This window comes from Pelobates fuscus, chromosome 2, assembly GCF_036172605.1.
Source record: "Pelobates fuscus isolate aPelFus1 chromosome 2, aPelFus1.pri, whole genome shotgun sequence".
NCBI classification, from domain to species: domain Eukaryota; kingdom Metazoa; phylum Chordata; class Amphibia; order Anura; family Pelobatidae; genus Pelobates; species Pelobates fuscus.
This window is the reverse complement of record NC_086318.1, coordinates 18,541,243-18,557,789: the sequence shown is the minus strand read 5'-3', so window position 1 is coordinate 18,557,789 and position 16,547 is coordinate 18,541,243. Positions and strand designations below refer to the sequence as shown.

The 16,547-nt window shown below is 39.3% G+C and overlaps 1 protein-coding gene across 2 annotated transcripts in view; it reads left to right on the top strand.

Annotated features, from left to right (window-relative positions):
- EPHX2 (epoxide hydrolase 2) overlaps window positions 1–13,979 on the top strand; it is a 210,929-nt gene extending 196,950 nt beyond the window's left edge. For both annotated transcript variants that reach the window (XM_063441977.1, XM_063441976.1), the window contains one exon: window positions 12,675–13,979. In XM_063441977.1, coding sequence (XP_063298047.1) covers window positions 12,675–12,744 — 70 coding nt within the window. In that variant the 3' untranslated portion in view covers window positions 12,745–13,979. The remainder of the gene's footprint in view (window positions 1–12,674) is intronic.
- The last annotated feature ends 2,568 nt before the right edge of the window (window positions 13,980–16,547 follow it).

Here is a 16,547-nt window from a genome sequence, read left to right as displayed (position 1 = left end):
TAAGGGCTAGAAAAAATAAGGTTCTCAGAAAAGCTCGATTTTATTATCAATTGTAGCAATGATTTTAAAATCTGCTGATAACCCAATCGTTCTTGCTCAGACTGCCTTTTCAGACTGAGCCTAGCTGGCAGAAGGTAAGGTAGGTGTACTCTGTGTATGCAATCTTGTAGTGAAAGAAATAACTGAAACCCCCGGACACAATTTACCATTTATTTATTTATATATTTGTTAATATAAATTTATTTATTGCAAGAGTATACATCAAACATTTAAAAAAAAAAAAAAAAAAGGAATTTCAAATAAAGTTATGTAAATATGTTAGATATAGAAACAGGATCTCAAGTATGCACAAGCCAATACCTACTAATAGTTAATAAAGCATTTACTGCAAGTCCGTTAAATAACTTTCGCATTTGTGATGTGTGTAAGTTTTGCACCAAATTTGAGTACTTGTCATAGTTTGTTTTAAAAGACAGAGATAATATTTAATTCATATGTCGGGCTGGCTGAATTGCTAACGTGTATAGATTTTACTAAAATAAACTGGGTGAGTACACACTCATGCATCTCAGTCCGTCCTCAGTAAGAGCTGCACTCAGTCTAAATTTAAAGGGTCACTCCAGATTCCTAAAACACTTTAGCCTGTGGAAAAACTATGTGTGAAGAGTGTTTCCTCTTTTTTTCATATTGGAAGAAGATTTTAATAGAAAACAGGTCAAACAGACAACAGGTCCTGGTACTTCCTGGTTTGATTAGCTTATTTGCATTGAACTCAAGAGGCAGGTATGGCCCAGAGTACCTGACTTGCAAAGACTTAACATTGAACTACATTGGGAAGTCTGTGATTGGACAGCCGCAAAAAGTCTGGGCGGGGTTACAAGAGGAGGGCTTGCAAAGGCAGCATAAAAGAGATCTGTAGCTTTACAAACTGTTTCTAGATATATCTCCAATGAAAATAATAATGAAATGCATGCATGTTTTATTTGTGGTATATCTACTAAGCAGTGATTTTTATTTATTTTGTATTTGGGCAGTGGAGTGTACCTTTAAGAGGCACCCAATAACCGCCTGTGTTGAGGTATCCAGATTGAATGGTGAAAGCAATCAAGACACAGACAATATGACTATATTGCAGATTGTTTAGAAATCCTATCTGGCAAATGATTCCGATTTCTGATTTTTAATCTTTTTTTATTTTTTTAATTTTTTTTTAAGCATTTTTAATGTCTCCTTTAAAAATTTAAAAGTACGAAAACTTTTTTTTTTTTTACAATTTTTTTTTCAATGCACCAGTTACAAAACCCCTTTTGGCTTGAACCTGTTTGCTTTACCTTAATTATGCAGTAGGCATACACAGCCGTACCAATATCCCAAATATGATACAATTACCATGAAATTTGACTAACCGTCCGAATATTAGGATGAAAAAGACAGCATATCATTAGGACTTTAACTGATCTACAGCATAATAAACAGACATTGCAGGTTTCAGTTGATATGTAATAAAATGCAGAAGTAATTTGATCAAATTTGCATGTTAATATAGTTCATTACTTTGTTGAGCAGAATAGATTCTATTACATACAGTTATCATTGTGTTGCTCAGAAAAAGGAAAGGTCTGATTTCATAATATCCAGTCATATTGTGTAGAAAATAGAGAACAATCTTTTTCTTGTGTACATAAGTATCCATAGAATTAAATTCAACGAGTACAATTTTTATAAATGCAATTTATTTTTGTTTTTTAAGCTCACATTCGGGTTATTCTCTAAAATGTGTTTGTTGTTGTGTGTGTTTGTTTCTTACAAATTTAGGTTAATCTTCGTAGTTCAAAGCACATGTTGGCAGATGCTCTTTAAATTTACTTTGCTCTATATTTTGCCAACCCATCGCCAAATTAATTTGTTTTGGAACCCATTTGATTTAATCTAAATGTCCCTGATGTAGCCCTGAGATGGCATAATGCAGCTCAGAAATTTCTAACATGTAAAGTCCTGAGAAATTAGGGGACCTCCATTTCATTTTTTTATATATTGTAATTTATTTTCCGCCTTTAACACACTAGCAGGTGGATTTTATATTTTTGTGTGATCTCTGAATTTGCCACAGAATGCCCAAATTAATTAATGTTATAAATGCCTAGTTTCCTCTTATTTTGCATAGAATTTAGATATTTGGGGTGTAATTGTTTTTTTTTATTTTATTTTTTTATTGTATTTAGAAACCTAGAATGTGACGCCAGATAAGAACCATTTGGCCCATCTAGTCTGCCTAATTTTCTAAATACTTTCATTAGTCCCTGGCCTTATGCTAATCCCATGCATGCTTAAACTCCTTTACTGTGTTAACCTCTTCCACTTCAGCTGAAAGGCTATTCCATGCATCCACTACCCTCTCAGTAAAGTAATACTTCCTGATATTTTTAAACCTTTGTCCCTCTAATTTAAGACTATGTCCTCTTTTTGTGGTAGTTTTTCTTTTTAAATATGGTCTCCTCCTTTACTGTGTTGATTCCCTTTATGTATTTAAATGTTTCTATCATATCCCCCCTGTCTCGTCTTTCCTCCAAGCTGCAAGATCTTTTAACCTTTCCTGGTAAGTTTTATCCTGCAATCCATGAACCAGTTTAGTAGCCCTTCTCTGAACTCTCTCTAAAGTATCAATATCCTTCTGAAGATACGGTCTCCAGCACTGCGTACAATACTCCAAGTGAGGTCTCACCAGTGTTCTGTACAATGGCACGAGCACTTCCCTCTTTCTACTGCTAATACCTCTCCCTATACAACCAAACATTCTGCTTGCATTTCCTGCTGCTCTATTACATTGTCTTCCTACCTTTAAGTCATCAGAAATAATCACCCCTAAATCCCTTTCCTCGGATGTTGAGGTTAGGACTCTATTAAATATTCTGTACTCTGCCCTTGGGTTTTTACGTCCAAGATGCATTATTCACATTAAATGTCAGTTGCCACAGTTCTGACCATTTTTCTAGTTTACCTAAATCATTTGCCATTTGGCGTATCCCTCCTGGAACATCAACCCTGTTACATATCTTAGTATCATCAGCAAAAATACATACCTTACCATCAAAACCTTCTGCAATATCACTAATAAAAATATTAAAGAGAATGGGTTCAAGTAGAGATCCCTAAGGTACCCCACTGGTAACTAGACCTTGCTTCGAATAAACTCCGTTGACAACAACCCTCTGTTGCCTGTCATTTAGCCTATCTAGGTAGGCAATGTCTACTGCACCACCCTAAACTATTATTTTAGTTACCCAATCAATAATAATCAATAATCAATTCCTTCTGCAATACCACTGTGGCAAAACTAGCCACTTCTGAGCTATATGCAGTATAGGTTGTCCGTAGGCTGAATGTATGATGTGTTCCGTTAAATGTGTATGTATTGTGCTATGGCCGTTCGCACGCTGGCAGCCGTACGCTGCCAGCGTACAAGCATTCATACGACGAAAACACGGGCTCCCCAGGTCGACCACACATTCCCAAGTCGTGTGGTACCAATTAACCGATTGCAACATTGTTGCAATCGGTAATTAAGGGATCTCCTAGGTGGCCGTCGATCCACTACCGACCATGCGGCGGTCGGCCATCTTGGATCCTTTGTCTCTGCAGCGGTGTTCGGTCGTCGAGAGCCTGGAACTGAAAACGGCTACTCGATGATCCGAGCCCCGCTGGGCTTCCAGAGCGTTCGGGAGTTCCGCGTTCGGTACATTATATGTCCCGTACTTATTCGGTACTTTTAAACCAACTTCCATGTTTAAATGTATTATGTGCGGCGTTCGGTCAATTCAGCTGGGATCGGAGCGGTATTCTCCCAAAGTGTGCGCTCCGACCCCAGCTACCTACCGAACGTTCGATTATTCCAAAGTACCGAATATTGTGTGAATTATATATTTTAGAGTCAATTGTCGGTTTTGCTGCACGAGGGGATAATCCACTTAATCGTCCATTTTAGTGGGAGTATCCCTCTCGTGCCGCAATGCCTGTTGGGAAAGTCACAATGCATGTTGGGAGAAATCCCCTGGATTATCTGTGTGGAAACCCCTTGCATGGGGAACTGTATAAATACGCTGCTTGTGAATAAACCGAGTTAGTTGACTCCCAAACTGTGTTTCGTCCGGTTATTGGGAGGATTGGGGATATTGCCTTGCTTTCTACTCTGACTGTGGATTTCCTGAGGATACCAACGGATATCGTGTACTGTTATACAGCATTCCGTTACAACCACTAATAACAATATTAAAGAGAATGGGTCCAAGTACAGATCCCTGAGGTACCCCACTGGTGACAAGCCCCAGCTGCGAATATACTCCATTGACTACAACCCTCTGTTGCCTGTCACTCAGCCACTGCCTTACCCATTCAACAATATTGGAATCCAAACTTAAAGATTGCAATTTATTGATAAGCCTTCTATGTGCAACAGTGTCAAAGGCCTTACTGAAATCTAGGTAAGCAATGTCTACTGCACAACCATGATCTATTATTTTAGTTACCCAATCAAAAAAAATCAATAAGATTAGTTTGGCATGATCTCCCTGAAGTAAACCCATGTTGTCTCTGATCTTGAAATCCATGTGTTTTTAGATGTTCAACAATCCTATCCTTTAACATGGTTTCCATCACTTTCCTCACTACTGAAGTAAGGCTTACTGACCTATAGTTGCCCGACTCCTCCCTACTACCTTTCTTGTGAATGGGCACAACATTCGCTAACTTCCAATCTTCTGGGACTACTCCTGTTATCAATGATTGGTTAAATAAATCTGTTAATGGTTTTGCTAGTACACCACTAAGCTCTTTTAATAGCTTTGGGTGTATTCCATCAGGTCCCATTGACTTATTTGTCTTTACTTTTGACAGTTGAAATAGAACCTCTTCCTCTGTAAACTCACGTGTAATAAATGACTCATTTATCCTTTTTCTTAACTGAGGTCCCTTTCCTTCATTTTCATCTGTAAATACCGAACAAAAATATTCATTGAGGCAGTCAGCTAGACCTTTATCCTCATCTACATACCTTCCTTTTTTGTTTTTAATCTAACTAATCCTTGTTTTACTTTTCTTTTCTCATTTATGTATCTAAAAAAAGTTTTGTCCCCCTTTTTTACTGACTGTGCTATTTTCTCTTCTGTGTGGGATTTGGAAGCTCTTATAACTTGCTTAGCCTCTTTCTGCCTAATCTTATAGGTCATTCTGTCTTCCTCACTCTGGTTTTTTTTATAATTACTAAATGCTAACTTTTTGTTTTTTACTATTTTGGCCACATCTGCGGAGTACCACAGTGGTTTCTTGAATTTTTTGCTTTTACTGACAAGCCTAATGCAATTTTCTGTTGCCTTCAGTAGTGCAACTTTTAAATAATCCCATTTCTTTTGGACTCCATATAAATTGCTCCAGTCTGATAATGACTCCTTTACACATATTCTAATTTTAGAAAAGTCTGTTTTTCTAAAGTCTAAAACTTTTGTTTTTGTGTGGTGTGACTCAGTCACTGTTCTTATATTAAACCACACTGACTGATGATCACTGGATCCTAAACTTTCACCTACAGTAATATCTGATACCAAATCTCCATTTGTTAACACTAAATCTAGTATGGCCTCTTTACGAGTCGGCTCCTCAACGACTTGTTTTAGAGACAATCCCAGTAGGGAGTTTAGAATATGTGTGCTCCTGGCACAAGTAGCTATTTTTGTTTTCCAATTCACATCAGGAAGATTAAAGTCACCCATGATGATAACTTCCCCCTTCATTGTCATTTTAGCTATTTCTTCAACTAGTAGATTATCTAACTCTTCAATTTGTCCTGGGGGCCTATAAATCACACCTACACGAGTTACTGTGTGATTACCAAATTCTAACGTAACCCAAACGGACTCTATGTTCGCCTCACTAACCTTTATTAGGCTAGATTTTATGCTATCCTTTACATACAGGGCCACCCCTCCCCCTTTCTTGCCTTCCCTGTCTTTTCTATATAAAGAGTACCCTGGTATTGCTATGTCCCAGTCATTTTTCTCATTATACCATGTCTCAGTAACAGCGACTAAATCTACACTATCAGTTGCCATTATTGCCACAAGTTCATGGATCTTATTCCCTAAACTGCGAGCATTTGTAGACATGACTCTAAGCTTATCATTTTTTAACACACTTGCTACAGGCACCTTCTGTCCTTGTTTTGGGGGACAATTGGATTGATGTTTTATCACCCTTTTGCCCCCCCCCCCCCTCCTAGTTTAAAAACATCCTAGCAAAACCTCTGAACTGCTCACTGAGAACATTTGTTCCCTTTTGAGAAAGATGCAAACCATCTTTTTTGTACAGTTTATTTCCATTCCAAACAGAGCTACCATGAGCAATAAAGCCAAATCCTTGCTCCCGACACCATTCACCAAGCCACAAGTTAAAGTCCCTAATACGCATCCGCCTGTCGTTCTGAGTGTTATGCACAGGCAGAACTTCAGAGAATGACAGTGTGGAAGCAACCTGCCGTATATCATTGGCAAAAACACTAAAAACTTCCTTAAGCTCTGATACCTCATTGCAAGCCAAGTCATTTGTCCCTAAATGGACAAATACATCCAATTCCCCTTCCTGCTTTGCTTGCTTAACAATATTACAGATACGTCTCCTGTCTCTGTGAGCAGTAGCTCCGGGAAGACACCTCACAAGACCACCATTGTCCATCTCCACACCTCTTATGATGGAATCCCCCAACAACAACTGCTTTCTATTAGGCCTCACCATAGTCTTCAAGCCTCTCTGCACAACACCACTAGCCTCAGTGCCTCTCTGCACAACACCACTAGCCTCAGTGCCTCTCTGCACAACACCACTAGCCTCAGTGCCTCTCTGCACAACACCACTAGCCTCAGTGCCTCTCTGCACAACACCACTAGCCTCAGTGCCTCTCTGCACAACACCACTAGCCTCAGTGCCTCTCTGCACAACACCACTAGCCTCAGTGCCTCTCTGCACAACACCACTAGCCTCAGTGCCTCTCTGCACAACACCACTAGCCTCAGTGCCTCTCTGCACAACACCACTAGCCTCAGTGCCTCTCTGCACAGCACCACTAGCCTCAGTGCCTATCTCCAGGACACCACTACACTCTGAAAGTGCAGAAAATGAATTATGTAGAACAACAGACTGTGCAATATGCCTTTTATCCACAACTCCAAGTCTACCAGATCCTACAGTAATCCATCTGCCATTCCTAGTATGTCTCTGCGGCAATGGCTTTGCAGCAGTTCCAGCCTGAATTTGTTTACCAGATAATTTACAAATCTCAGACTTCAAAAATACAATCTCCTGCCGCAAGATAGAGAACATCGCCAAACAACAATACCCCAGGTACCGCCTTGGATGGGCTAACAAGCTCCCCCACCCGCATGGCCCCAAAAAAGGCGAATGGACTCCCGCCACTGTAAACGAGAAAGGGCACCCGCTGTAATATTATCAACCCCGGGGACATGCACAGCAAGACAGTACACATTCCAAATCAAGCAGCATAGTACAAGGCGCCACAGAACCCGAACTACAGGAGGGGTAGAAGTCGACAAATTGTTAGTGGCCAGCACCACCCCCATATTATCACAGTGGAAAATCACCCTCTAATCCTGTAGAAGATTCCACGATAGCTCCACTGCAACCACTATAGGTTAAAGTTCCAAGAAGGCCAAATTCTTAGTTAAACCCGTGGCATGCGGGTTCTTCATTAAGGAGTCCGTGCACCAGTGGGCCCCAAAGATGGCCCCAAAACCAACTGCCCAGGCTGCATCCGTAAAGAGATGGAGCTCAGCATCGGTTACCTGCCAATAGGAACACCCATAAAAACCTGCCAAGAAGACGGACCTAACTGCCAAATCCTCGCGCAGGGGTCGATTGATCTGCACATGATGATGGGAATAATCCGGCATGCAAATTGCAGCTTGCCCAAGAGCAACTGCAGCTGCTGCAATTGGATCTTCTTAAACAACCCAGTGGCCGCAAACAGGCTGCGCAAATCCGAAACCTTGTCCTCAGGCAGGCAACACTCCCGAATCAATCTCAATCCCCAAGAAACTTAAACAAGTAGGACCCACTGTCTTATCAGGGTCCAGAGGAACCCCGAAAAACCGCAAGATCCACACCAGAGTCCGAAGGTGTGCACACATGGGCGAACGCGCAGGACCGACACAGAGGAAATCATCCAAGTAGTGTAAAAGAGAATCACAACCCACTTTCTCCTGTACCACCCACTCCAGGAACGTGCTGAGATCGAGCAACCTGTGGGAAGGCACAGGTCCACATAATAAACCGCCCAGGAAAAAAGCCTAGCAGCTGATGGCAGTCCGGGTGCACTAAAAGGCTGCTTTAACATGTGCCTTAGCCATAAGACCCTCCAAACCCGCAGCAGGGGCCATTCGAACTGCTGCGTTGAAAGACGCATACGATACCCTGCACAGATCAATATCATCATTTACCGATCCCCCAAACGGGTACAACAAATGATGAATCAGCCGAAACTTGCCTGGCTCCTTTTTGGGCACCACACCCAAAGGGAAGACCCGAAGGTTAGGAATCGACGGAGCCAAAAACTGACCCGCCATATGCCCCAATGACAGCTCCTTGTTGAGCTTGTCTTCCACCAACTATGGGTGGTCCCGAACAGACTTGAGGTTTCGACAGACCACGGGGGAATCCCTAGCCTGATGGGGAATCCAAAACCCATCGCGGATTCCTATAATGGGTTAGCCATGGGAGCATCGTGCTGATGCCCACCGGCGTCCTCGCCCTTCGAGACCACGGCATCTCCCCTCGGTCACCGGCCTTACCCAGCAGAGTGGGCATCCGGCCCCCCACAATGACTTTCATTGAACAGCAGCAACCTGCGCTCTGTAGTGAGGTCAAGGTGGAGAGCTTTCCCACCGCGCCGCCCCCCCCTCCCCCAAAAAAAGATGAGACTCCCTTGGTGTGAGGCCGGTCGAGTCATAATCGCCAACCACAAATCAATATCCATCTGATCCCACCCAATAGACAGGCGAGCCGCGGAATTGTTGGTCGTACCGCCACCAACTCATCCCACATATACACGACACGCATTCCACACCATATCCTGGTAACAGAACAGGGCCGAGCACTTTTCCAGCGCCTTCTCCCAATCATGATGGCCAGGATCGAAAAGGCCGGAGCCGATTACCAAATGTTTTGTGAATCTTCCAAAAGCGGAACTTATCCTTGTAAGTCTTTTGACTCCGTATCAGGAGGGGGCAAGTCTTCCAACGGGAGCAGGGAAAATATTTCCACAAACTCCCCATTCCAAATCTTTTCCCGGACTTCCTGGCGCAAATGTAAACTGATGGGGCGCGACCAACACATGTAGGCCACACCATGGTTGCTGGGTGCAGTCTTCCAACCTGACTGAGCTGCAGGCACTTGGGAGTTATGAATGTTTTAGTGTTTTCTGTCAAAACGATTCTGTAATTAAGCCCATCATAATTGAAAGCACCAGGCCCAATGGGCTCTTAATCTGGCCTTGACCACGTCTCACTGTTTATTGAACAGATATGTGAAGCCGAGGCTAAAACAAAAAAAATATATTGACGTCCAGGCACCTACATTTATTAAGACATCCATTGAACCCCAGATGATGGATCCATGCCAGAAACATATACAATTGTTTGTGCAAGCATTTAGCAATAAGAGCTTTGCCACATGCTGCCGAGAGAAGCAGCGGTCTCATTTACACAGTGCACAAAGAATCTGTCCTTCACAGAGGTTTATAGAGAGATATTCTAAAATTTCTGCTGATTGTAAAGGAGTCATTTACTCCTTGCTGCACATTGCTTAAAAAATAAAAATAAAATCCTCAAAATGACACATTGCAACAATACAACCCTGCAGAAACTACCACCAACACAGCATCAAGAATTAACATGCCTTCTGCAACCACTAGCCAAACAAGGCTTCTGCTGCAAATCAAGAGGGCATACGTTTCTTTCACAAACTGAAGTGCTAAACTGGAAAAACATTCTCTTAAATCAGCTACGCTTTCAGTGTGGCCTTAAGTTTACAATTCACCTGGAATTCACTTTGAATTCTCACTTTAGTAAATAACTAGTATTGTGTTCAATATCTAAATTGCAAAAACTGTTTCTTTATGTGGACAAAATTTCATAAACCTTTCGGTCTAAATTTTCTGATTAGTAAAATGCCTTTTTCAGCATTAAACGTGGCACTAAGATGAAGTCTCTTTGCTCTTAACTTGAGCCTGTATGACTTTTTTACCGTTATCCAAGTGATATGCAACTTATAGTGAGATCTCCGCAGCCTATTATAAACTTACTTGTAGCCCCTTAAGTCTAATTAGTGAATTTGCAGACCAATTCTCTGTTGAAAGCAATTCAACAGAGAATCTCAAGTAAGAGTGGCCCATGACCTCAGAATCAGGATTCCAAGGGCACACCACGGGAAAGAATAGGAGGTGCACGCATCAAACAGAATAGCACAGAGCTGCATAGCTTTCTAAGGTCAGTGCTTAGCACACCCCCAGTAGTCCGTCAAGCTTCATGTCAGCGACTATGACGGTTGAACCAAAGCGTACATCATGGAAATTCTAATCCCAAGGATTGACTTTAATAACAGGACTGTTAAATCCTGCTAGTTTTCATTTTTATTCAGCACTATTAAATATTCAGATAAAAAGCTGCTATCAGTGTGTGATTCATTTAAAGGAAGTATATTATGCTTTTTCCTCAGTGATGTACATTTTACTATATGATTCGCACGAAAGATCTATATCATTTAACAACTATCTTGATTCCCCCAAGCCTCCTATGTTATACATTTATCTTTTAATTTAAGCATTAACATTGGCTTCCAAGATTACTCTTTACATATTATCCATAAGATTCTCTGCAGATTTTGTTTTTAGCACAGTAAAATTCTGTATCAAATTTTTTTTTTTGTGCTGACTGTAAAATCCACTTCCTGTTAACAGACTGTTTATGAATCATTTTTTAGTAGACACTTGACCTCTGGGGATTTATAAAAAAAAAAAATCTAAAATTATCCTGAAAAATATATATATTCTTTTTATTCTAAATGTAAATTGTCCAGTGTTGTTAACATTTAAAACTGACTAAGGGGTGAGAGCGGGGTTACCCAGCCGCATCTCTACAATTAAAATCATTGAGGATAATGGTTTATTGTGCCCATTATAAGTAATAACCTTGACATCGTAATTAGCCTGGTTAAGATGCCATATAAACAGAGTGCTTCTACCCAATTCTACGTATTCAATGGCTAGTATTGGCAAGCATGCCTTAGTGCAGATGCATTAAATTGTATATTCTCTATCTTGTAGTCATCATTGAAATTACCAAGGAGAAAGTCTGCAATTATTTATTAAAACAGCCAAAACTACAATGTTTTACCAACATGAAATGTTATTACACTGAGCAGCAAATTACACTAAATTACAGTCTGCTTGTTGCATAATTACTGCAATTGTATAGCCTTTTGCTCCAATGATCAGCTTGTGTTTATTTTATAAGGACATAGAAAGAAGAGGTTCACAATCTGTTTCTTCTAATGATACATGATGAGACCCAGGACCACTCTGTCGGGAAACACATTTCTTGTATTTACTCATATTTTTTTTGTCAGCTCCATAATAGGCTTCAATTTCCATGTAGTGCAGGTAACATAGGAACCCATCCAAAAACATTTCATTGTGTGGATTTACAGGACTGTCCACCAAAGGTTGCTGTTGTTTCACTATTATCGTCTTAATTCTGATGGACCATGTAGCAGATACAGAAGGACTGGTCCCGGCTTGGGACCCAGACCTATTCTGTCCTCTCCAAAAGTAAAATAGAGCCAGCCTTTCCTTCCAGCACTACCCGACTAGTAGTGCAAAGGATCTCCAAGAGAGAGAGCTTTAACAAAGGTTTCATTTCATTTCATTCCTTCTTCTTTCCCTTGTGCCATAATGTTTATTTTAAACCCCCTTTTGTTTTTATTGTCTGTACCATCACACTCAAGTCATAGTTTCTGCTCCTCCAGTTCCTCCTCCCTCATGCCATCAATGCTTCTGTTCAGTGACCTCCCTCCCCTCGAGTCTTTATTAAAAATGTATATGTCATGGTTTGAAAAGAATTATAGAAGCCAGACTGTATGAAATCAGTTGGACACTGCATATCTCTTATCTGTTGGGCACACTATATATATAATATTCTACCGAACATTCTTCAGATGTTATGTATTGGAAAACCTGTTAGACTCTGTAGTGTGTGCTTCATATATATTTTTCGAGACTAGAACAAAACTCCACAGATATTAACTACTAAAGCTGCAACTATTTTAGATATTAAGACCATCAGATGTTCTCCTTCTTGGACTGTACTTACTGTCTTCAGTCTTCATCTTAACCATGTCAGTGACCAAGTTAAATATATCTGTATGTCATCTTTCGTTCACTTTTTACACCAAGTTCAAATATATCTTCTTTTGTAGTTTGTGTACAAAACCGCCAAATTCTTCATATTAAATTGTCACAGTTGTAAAACATGTTTAGCTAATAAAGTATATCTGTTAAAGCCTGGTAGAGAGCACCTAGATGAATAGAATCATTAATTAAATCTACATTTATTTTGCAGACCAGCTGCAGTCAACAAAATCCTCATCAAATGGCTGGGAGAGGTGCACCTTGCAACTGCCAAATTATAAGGTGCCTTGGACTCAAGAATTCTTCTTTCCAGCTATCGTTAAGAACTTGTAATGAATCACACTCTATGGCCACCGAGAAAATTCACAACAGATATACAGCATGATTTAGCATAACCAACTAAAACATCTTAATTTTTTCAGCTGCCAATCAATAACAATAAATATACTTATTTTGTTATATAATACCCCGATACATTGGTTCATTAACAGGCACTAGACCTATAAATGCACTGAAGAAATAACTTTTTTTTTTCTCTCTTTTGTTTTTGTTTTACCCATTACCCATGAAGTGACGCTACCCTGAAAAAAATCAAGCAGATTTCCCAGAACACCTAATAGCCTATAAAGTTCAAGCACGTGTCCTTCCCTAATAGTCACCCTGGTGTGTGCTGAGTTGAGGGTCGGAAATATGGGAAGGTGGTCTGTAATCGTTCCCATTCTTCTCCTATGCTATAGGATGGAGGCAGTATCCCAAAGTTAAGTGTTAGCCTAAAATAATCCAGGCCTTCCACATAATTTTGTGATGGAAAAGGCTGAAGCTTTAATAGAAGGAAATTGTGTTTAGGTGCCCTGCCTCTTCTGGTTGGTCCTATTGTTTATTGTGATGCCTTCTTCTTCTCTTTCATATAATTACACCTCAAACAATGTTTACTGTTTCTATGGTTATTTTTCATTTTGTTGCAATATAGATATCACCGTTAAGTGTGCCTACCTAATTTCTGTTTTGCATCTTGTACTTTTCTGTGCAAATGAAGGGGTTAGTGTGCTGCCATATACACACAACTTGATCATGATATTTTCTGTATTACTTTTCTATATATTTCTATAGACCATATATTTGTCTTTCAAGAGGTGGATTCAAACATCTATCAAGAATTATTACAAGGGACATAGAATATCAAAACTTACATAGCTAGGGATATAGTTCTTCCATCAGCTTGGAAAGCAAATTGTTGACCATATAATTTTGAAATTCTGGATTTGGTCTTGATTGGCCGTAGATTATTTGCAATTATACTGTGAAGTTTAATGATAGTTTTAGCAGAGTACCAAAATGGCAATCTATTCTTATCGCCTTAGCCTTAACATAAACAATTGTCTGTAATTAACTTTTCTTAATTCTCCAATTAATGGAGGGCACAACCTCTGTTTTAGGTTTATAAACTGACTAAGTGTGTAAACTGTGAACAATAATGAATTATGTATAATTAAAGCAGGCTGATGAATAACAAAAATGTTTGCTTGTTTTAAATCGTTAATAAAGAAATAACCATTAATAAATTAAAATTGATTTCTTTAGGGACACCTATAAATCTTCACATTGTCTTCAAGTTACCTGTCGTACATGCAAATATATATTTAGTTATAATAGTTCATACCCTTTTTGCTACAATTATAAAATTCTTCTAGTTTTTTTTATAAAAAAACTGAGAATTGTGAAGAATTTCAAAACAGGCCAATAAAAAAAAAAAAAAAAATCAATTTTCCAGGTTGGATATCCTATCCTAAAATTTGCAGTTTCTTAGTCCGTTCTCAGGTTTCTCAGTTTGCTGAATAAGGCCAAAAGTTTTTCAGCTATAAATTGTCCTACTTTAAATTTTTTTTTTTTCTTATTATATGTGAATAATACTACTTTATCTAAACATAGTGTGGTTCATTACAAACGCTCGTTTGCTAATTATCATCACATTAATATCTGCTAATGAGCCATTAACGATGTTAACAACAATCTAAGCAACTGTTGGACAACAGTTTTACCATTATCGGGTCAGTAAAATAGTTTCAATACCTTAAGTTAAACACTCATAATCTTTACAGAGGAGAGTTATCAACACTTTAACAGAACCACTTGATACTTGGCTAATTCAACACATAAATGGACTTGAAAGGTCATTCCAAGTGTTTGTGCACGAACACAACAGCAGCGAAAACACCTACATTGATTTGATGACATGTGCAAGCAGCCTTAACTAACCATTCTTCATTAACGGGACACTATAGTCACCCAGAATACTTCATCTCAAAGAAGTGGTCTGAGTTCTGTAGTCCTGTCCTCCACTCCTGACAGCCACTAGAGGCGCTTCCGCTGTAATGACCGGTTAAAATACAGTCACGTAACATGAAAGCACTGAACACAATGTGTGCTTGAATGCTTGGATGCGCACTGCACTCGCAACAGATGATAATTAGAACCCCAAAGCTCCTCTATAAAGAGCATTGAGTGGACCATCACCGGAGGAAGCCTTTTTTCCCTAAGTGTCATCGTGGGTGGTTTAACAGCTTTGGCGCTGTTAAAAGATGAGTAAAACTTTAAATGTATTAATTTATATTGCAAACCGGGTAGGGCGGTGAGCTATATTAAACTATGAACATAAGTTACTATAGTGTTAGGAAAACAGGTTTGTATTCCTAACACTATAGTGTTCCTTCAATCAATTTTACAAATGAAAGGAATACTCAAATATAACATATTAAAATCATTAACACTACACATGTGCCACAAATGTTTGTTCAGATGTACCTTAAAGAAAAACACACACTGCGATGCCCATGTGAAACAATAGGTTAATAATACACCTATCATCATCAATGCACTTGGCCCACAAAGGTGCCTGTTTTTTTGTTTGGTTTTTATTTGTCACTAAATTCTCAATATTGCCAGCAGAACATTGCAAGACTAATAAATAAAGATTTGATAATACATGACTTTGACCTCAATTTAATACGGGTTTCAAATAATTCACTACGGTTAGAAAAGCTTTTTAAGTGATTAATCTAAAAAAAAAAAAAATACTCAAAATGGTGACTTCTGTAAATAAGTCATTTGGAATTATTTTGTACAAAAGGCAGCAAACTTTACTAATGGCTTATGTTATGGTTTATGGCTATGTTAGCCTAAATAAAATAAATATCTGCATGAATAATATTTATTGATTATGTTGTCAGCGCTAAGTAGATAATCCCCTTAAATATAGTTCGGGGTATACACATTAACAAATGTATCTGCAACAATCAGAGACAACTATGTGATACAATATCTAGCATAAAAAGTATCAGTGTTGCTGATTATATAAAACAAAATAATATCACAATCCAATGCATATGATATTATAGCAGGGACGTGTAGGAGAGTCCATAAAATTGTTGAAAACACAGACTGGTGCTTGAGATCCAAGAAATAGATGTGGTGCTTATATCTAAGGACCAAGTAAAAGCTTATCTGGCTGCAGTCTCTTCTATGTCCCAAATGTGCCGTCCGGTTTGCAGATGGAGACAGCGTTTGCCTCGTGCACTGAGGCAGGCTGGATGCTCTGAAGTCCTCTCTTCCCCAGATGTAACCTCAGCTGGCACAGGAGACTAGACGTATTGGCAATCACACCAGATAAAAGCAAATAAAAACGAACACCTCATCAACGCGTTTCGCCCCTCTTGTGTGGGCTTTTTCAAACGCGTTGATGAGGTGTTCGTTTTTATTTGCTTTTATCTGGTGTGATTGCCAATACGTCTAGTCTCCTGTGCCAGCTGAGGTTACACTGATACTTTTTATGCTAGATATTGTATCACATAGTTGCCTCTGATTGTTGCAGATACATTTGTTAATGTGTATACCCCGAACTATATTTAAGGGGATTATCTACTTAGCGCTGACAACATAATCAAAACATTTCTATTAATTGAATTTGGGAAAATTATTTTTCTGTTTAGCAGCTGCAATTTGGAGGTACTTTGTACCATTACACACAAGTTGACTATATACCATCTTTTTTTTGCGCTCTCTTTTTCACTTTACTATGAATAATATT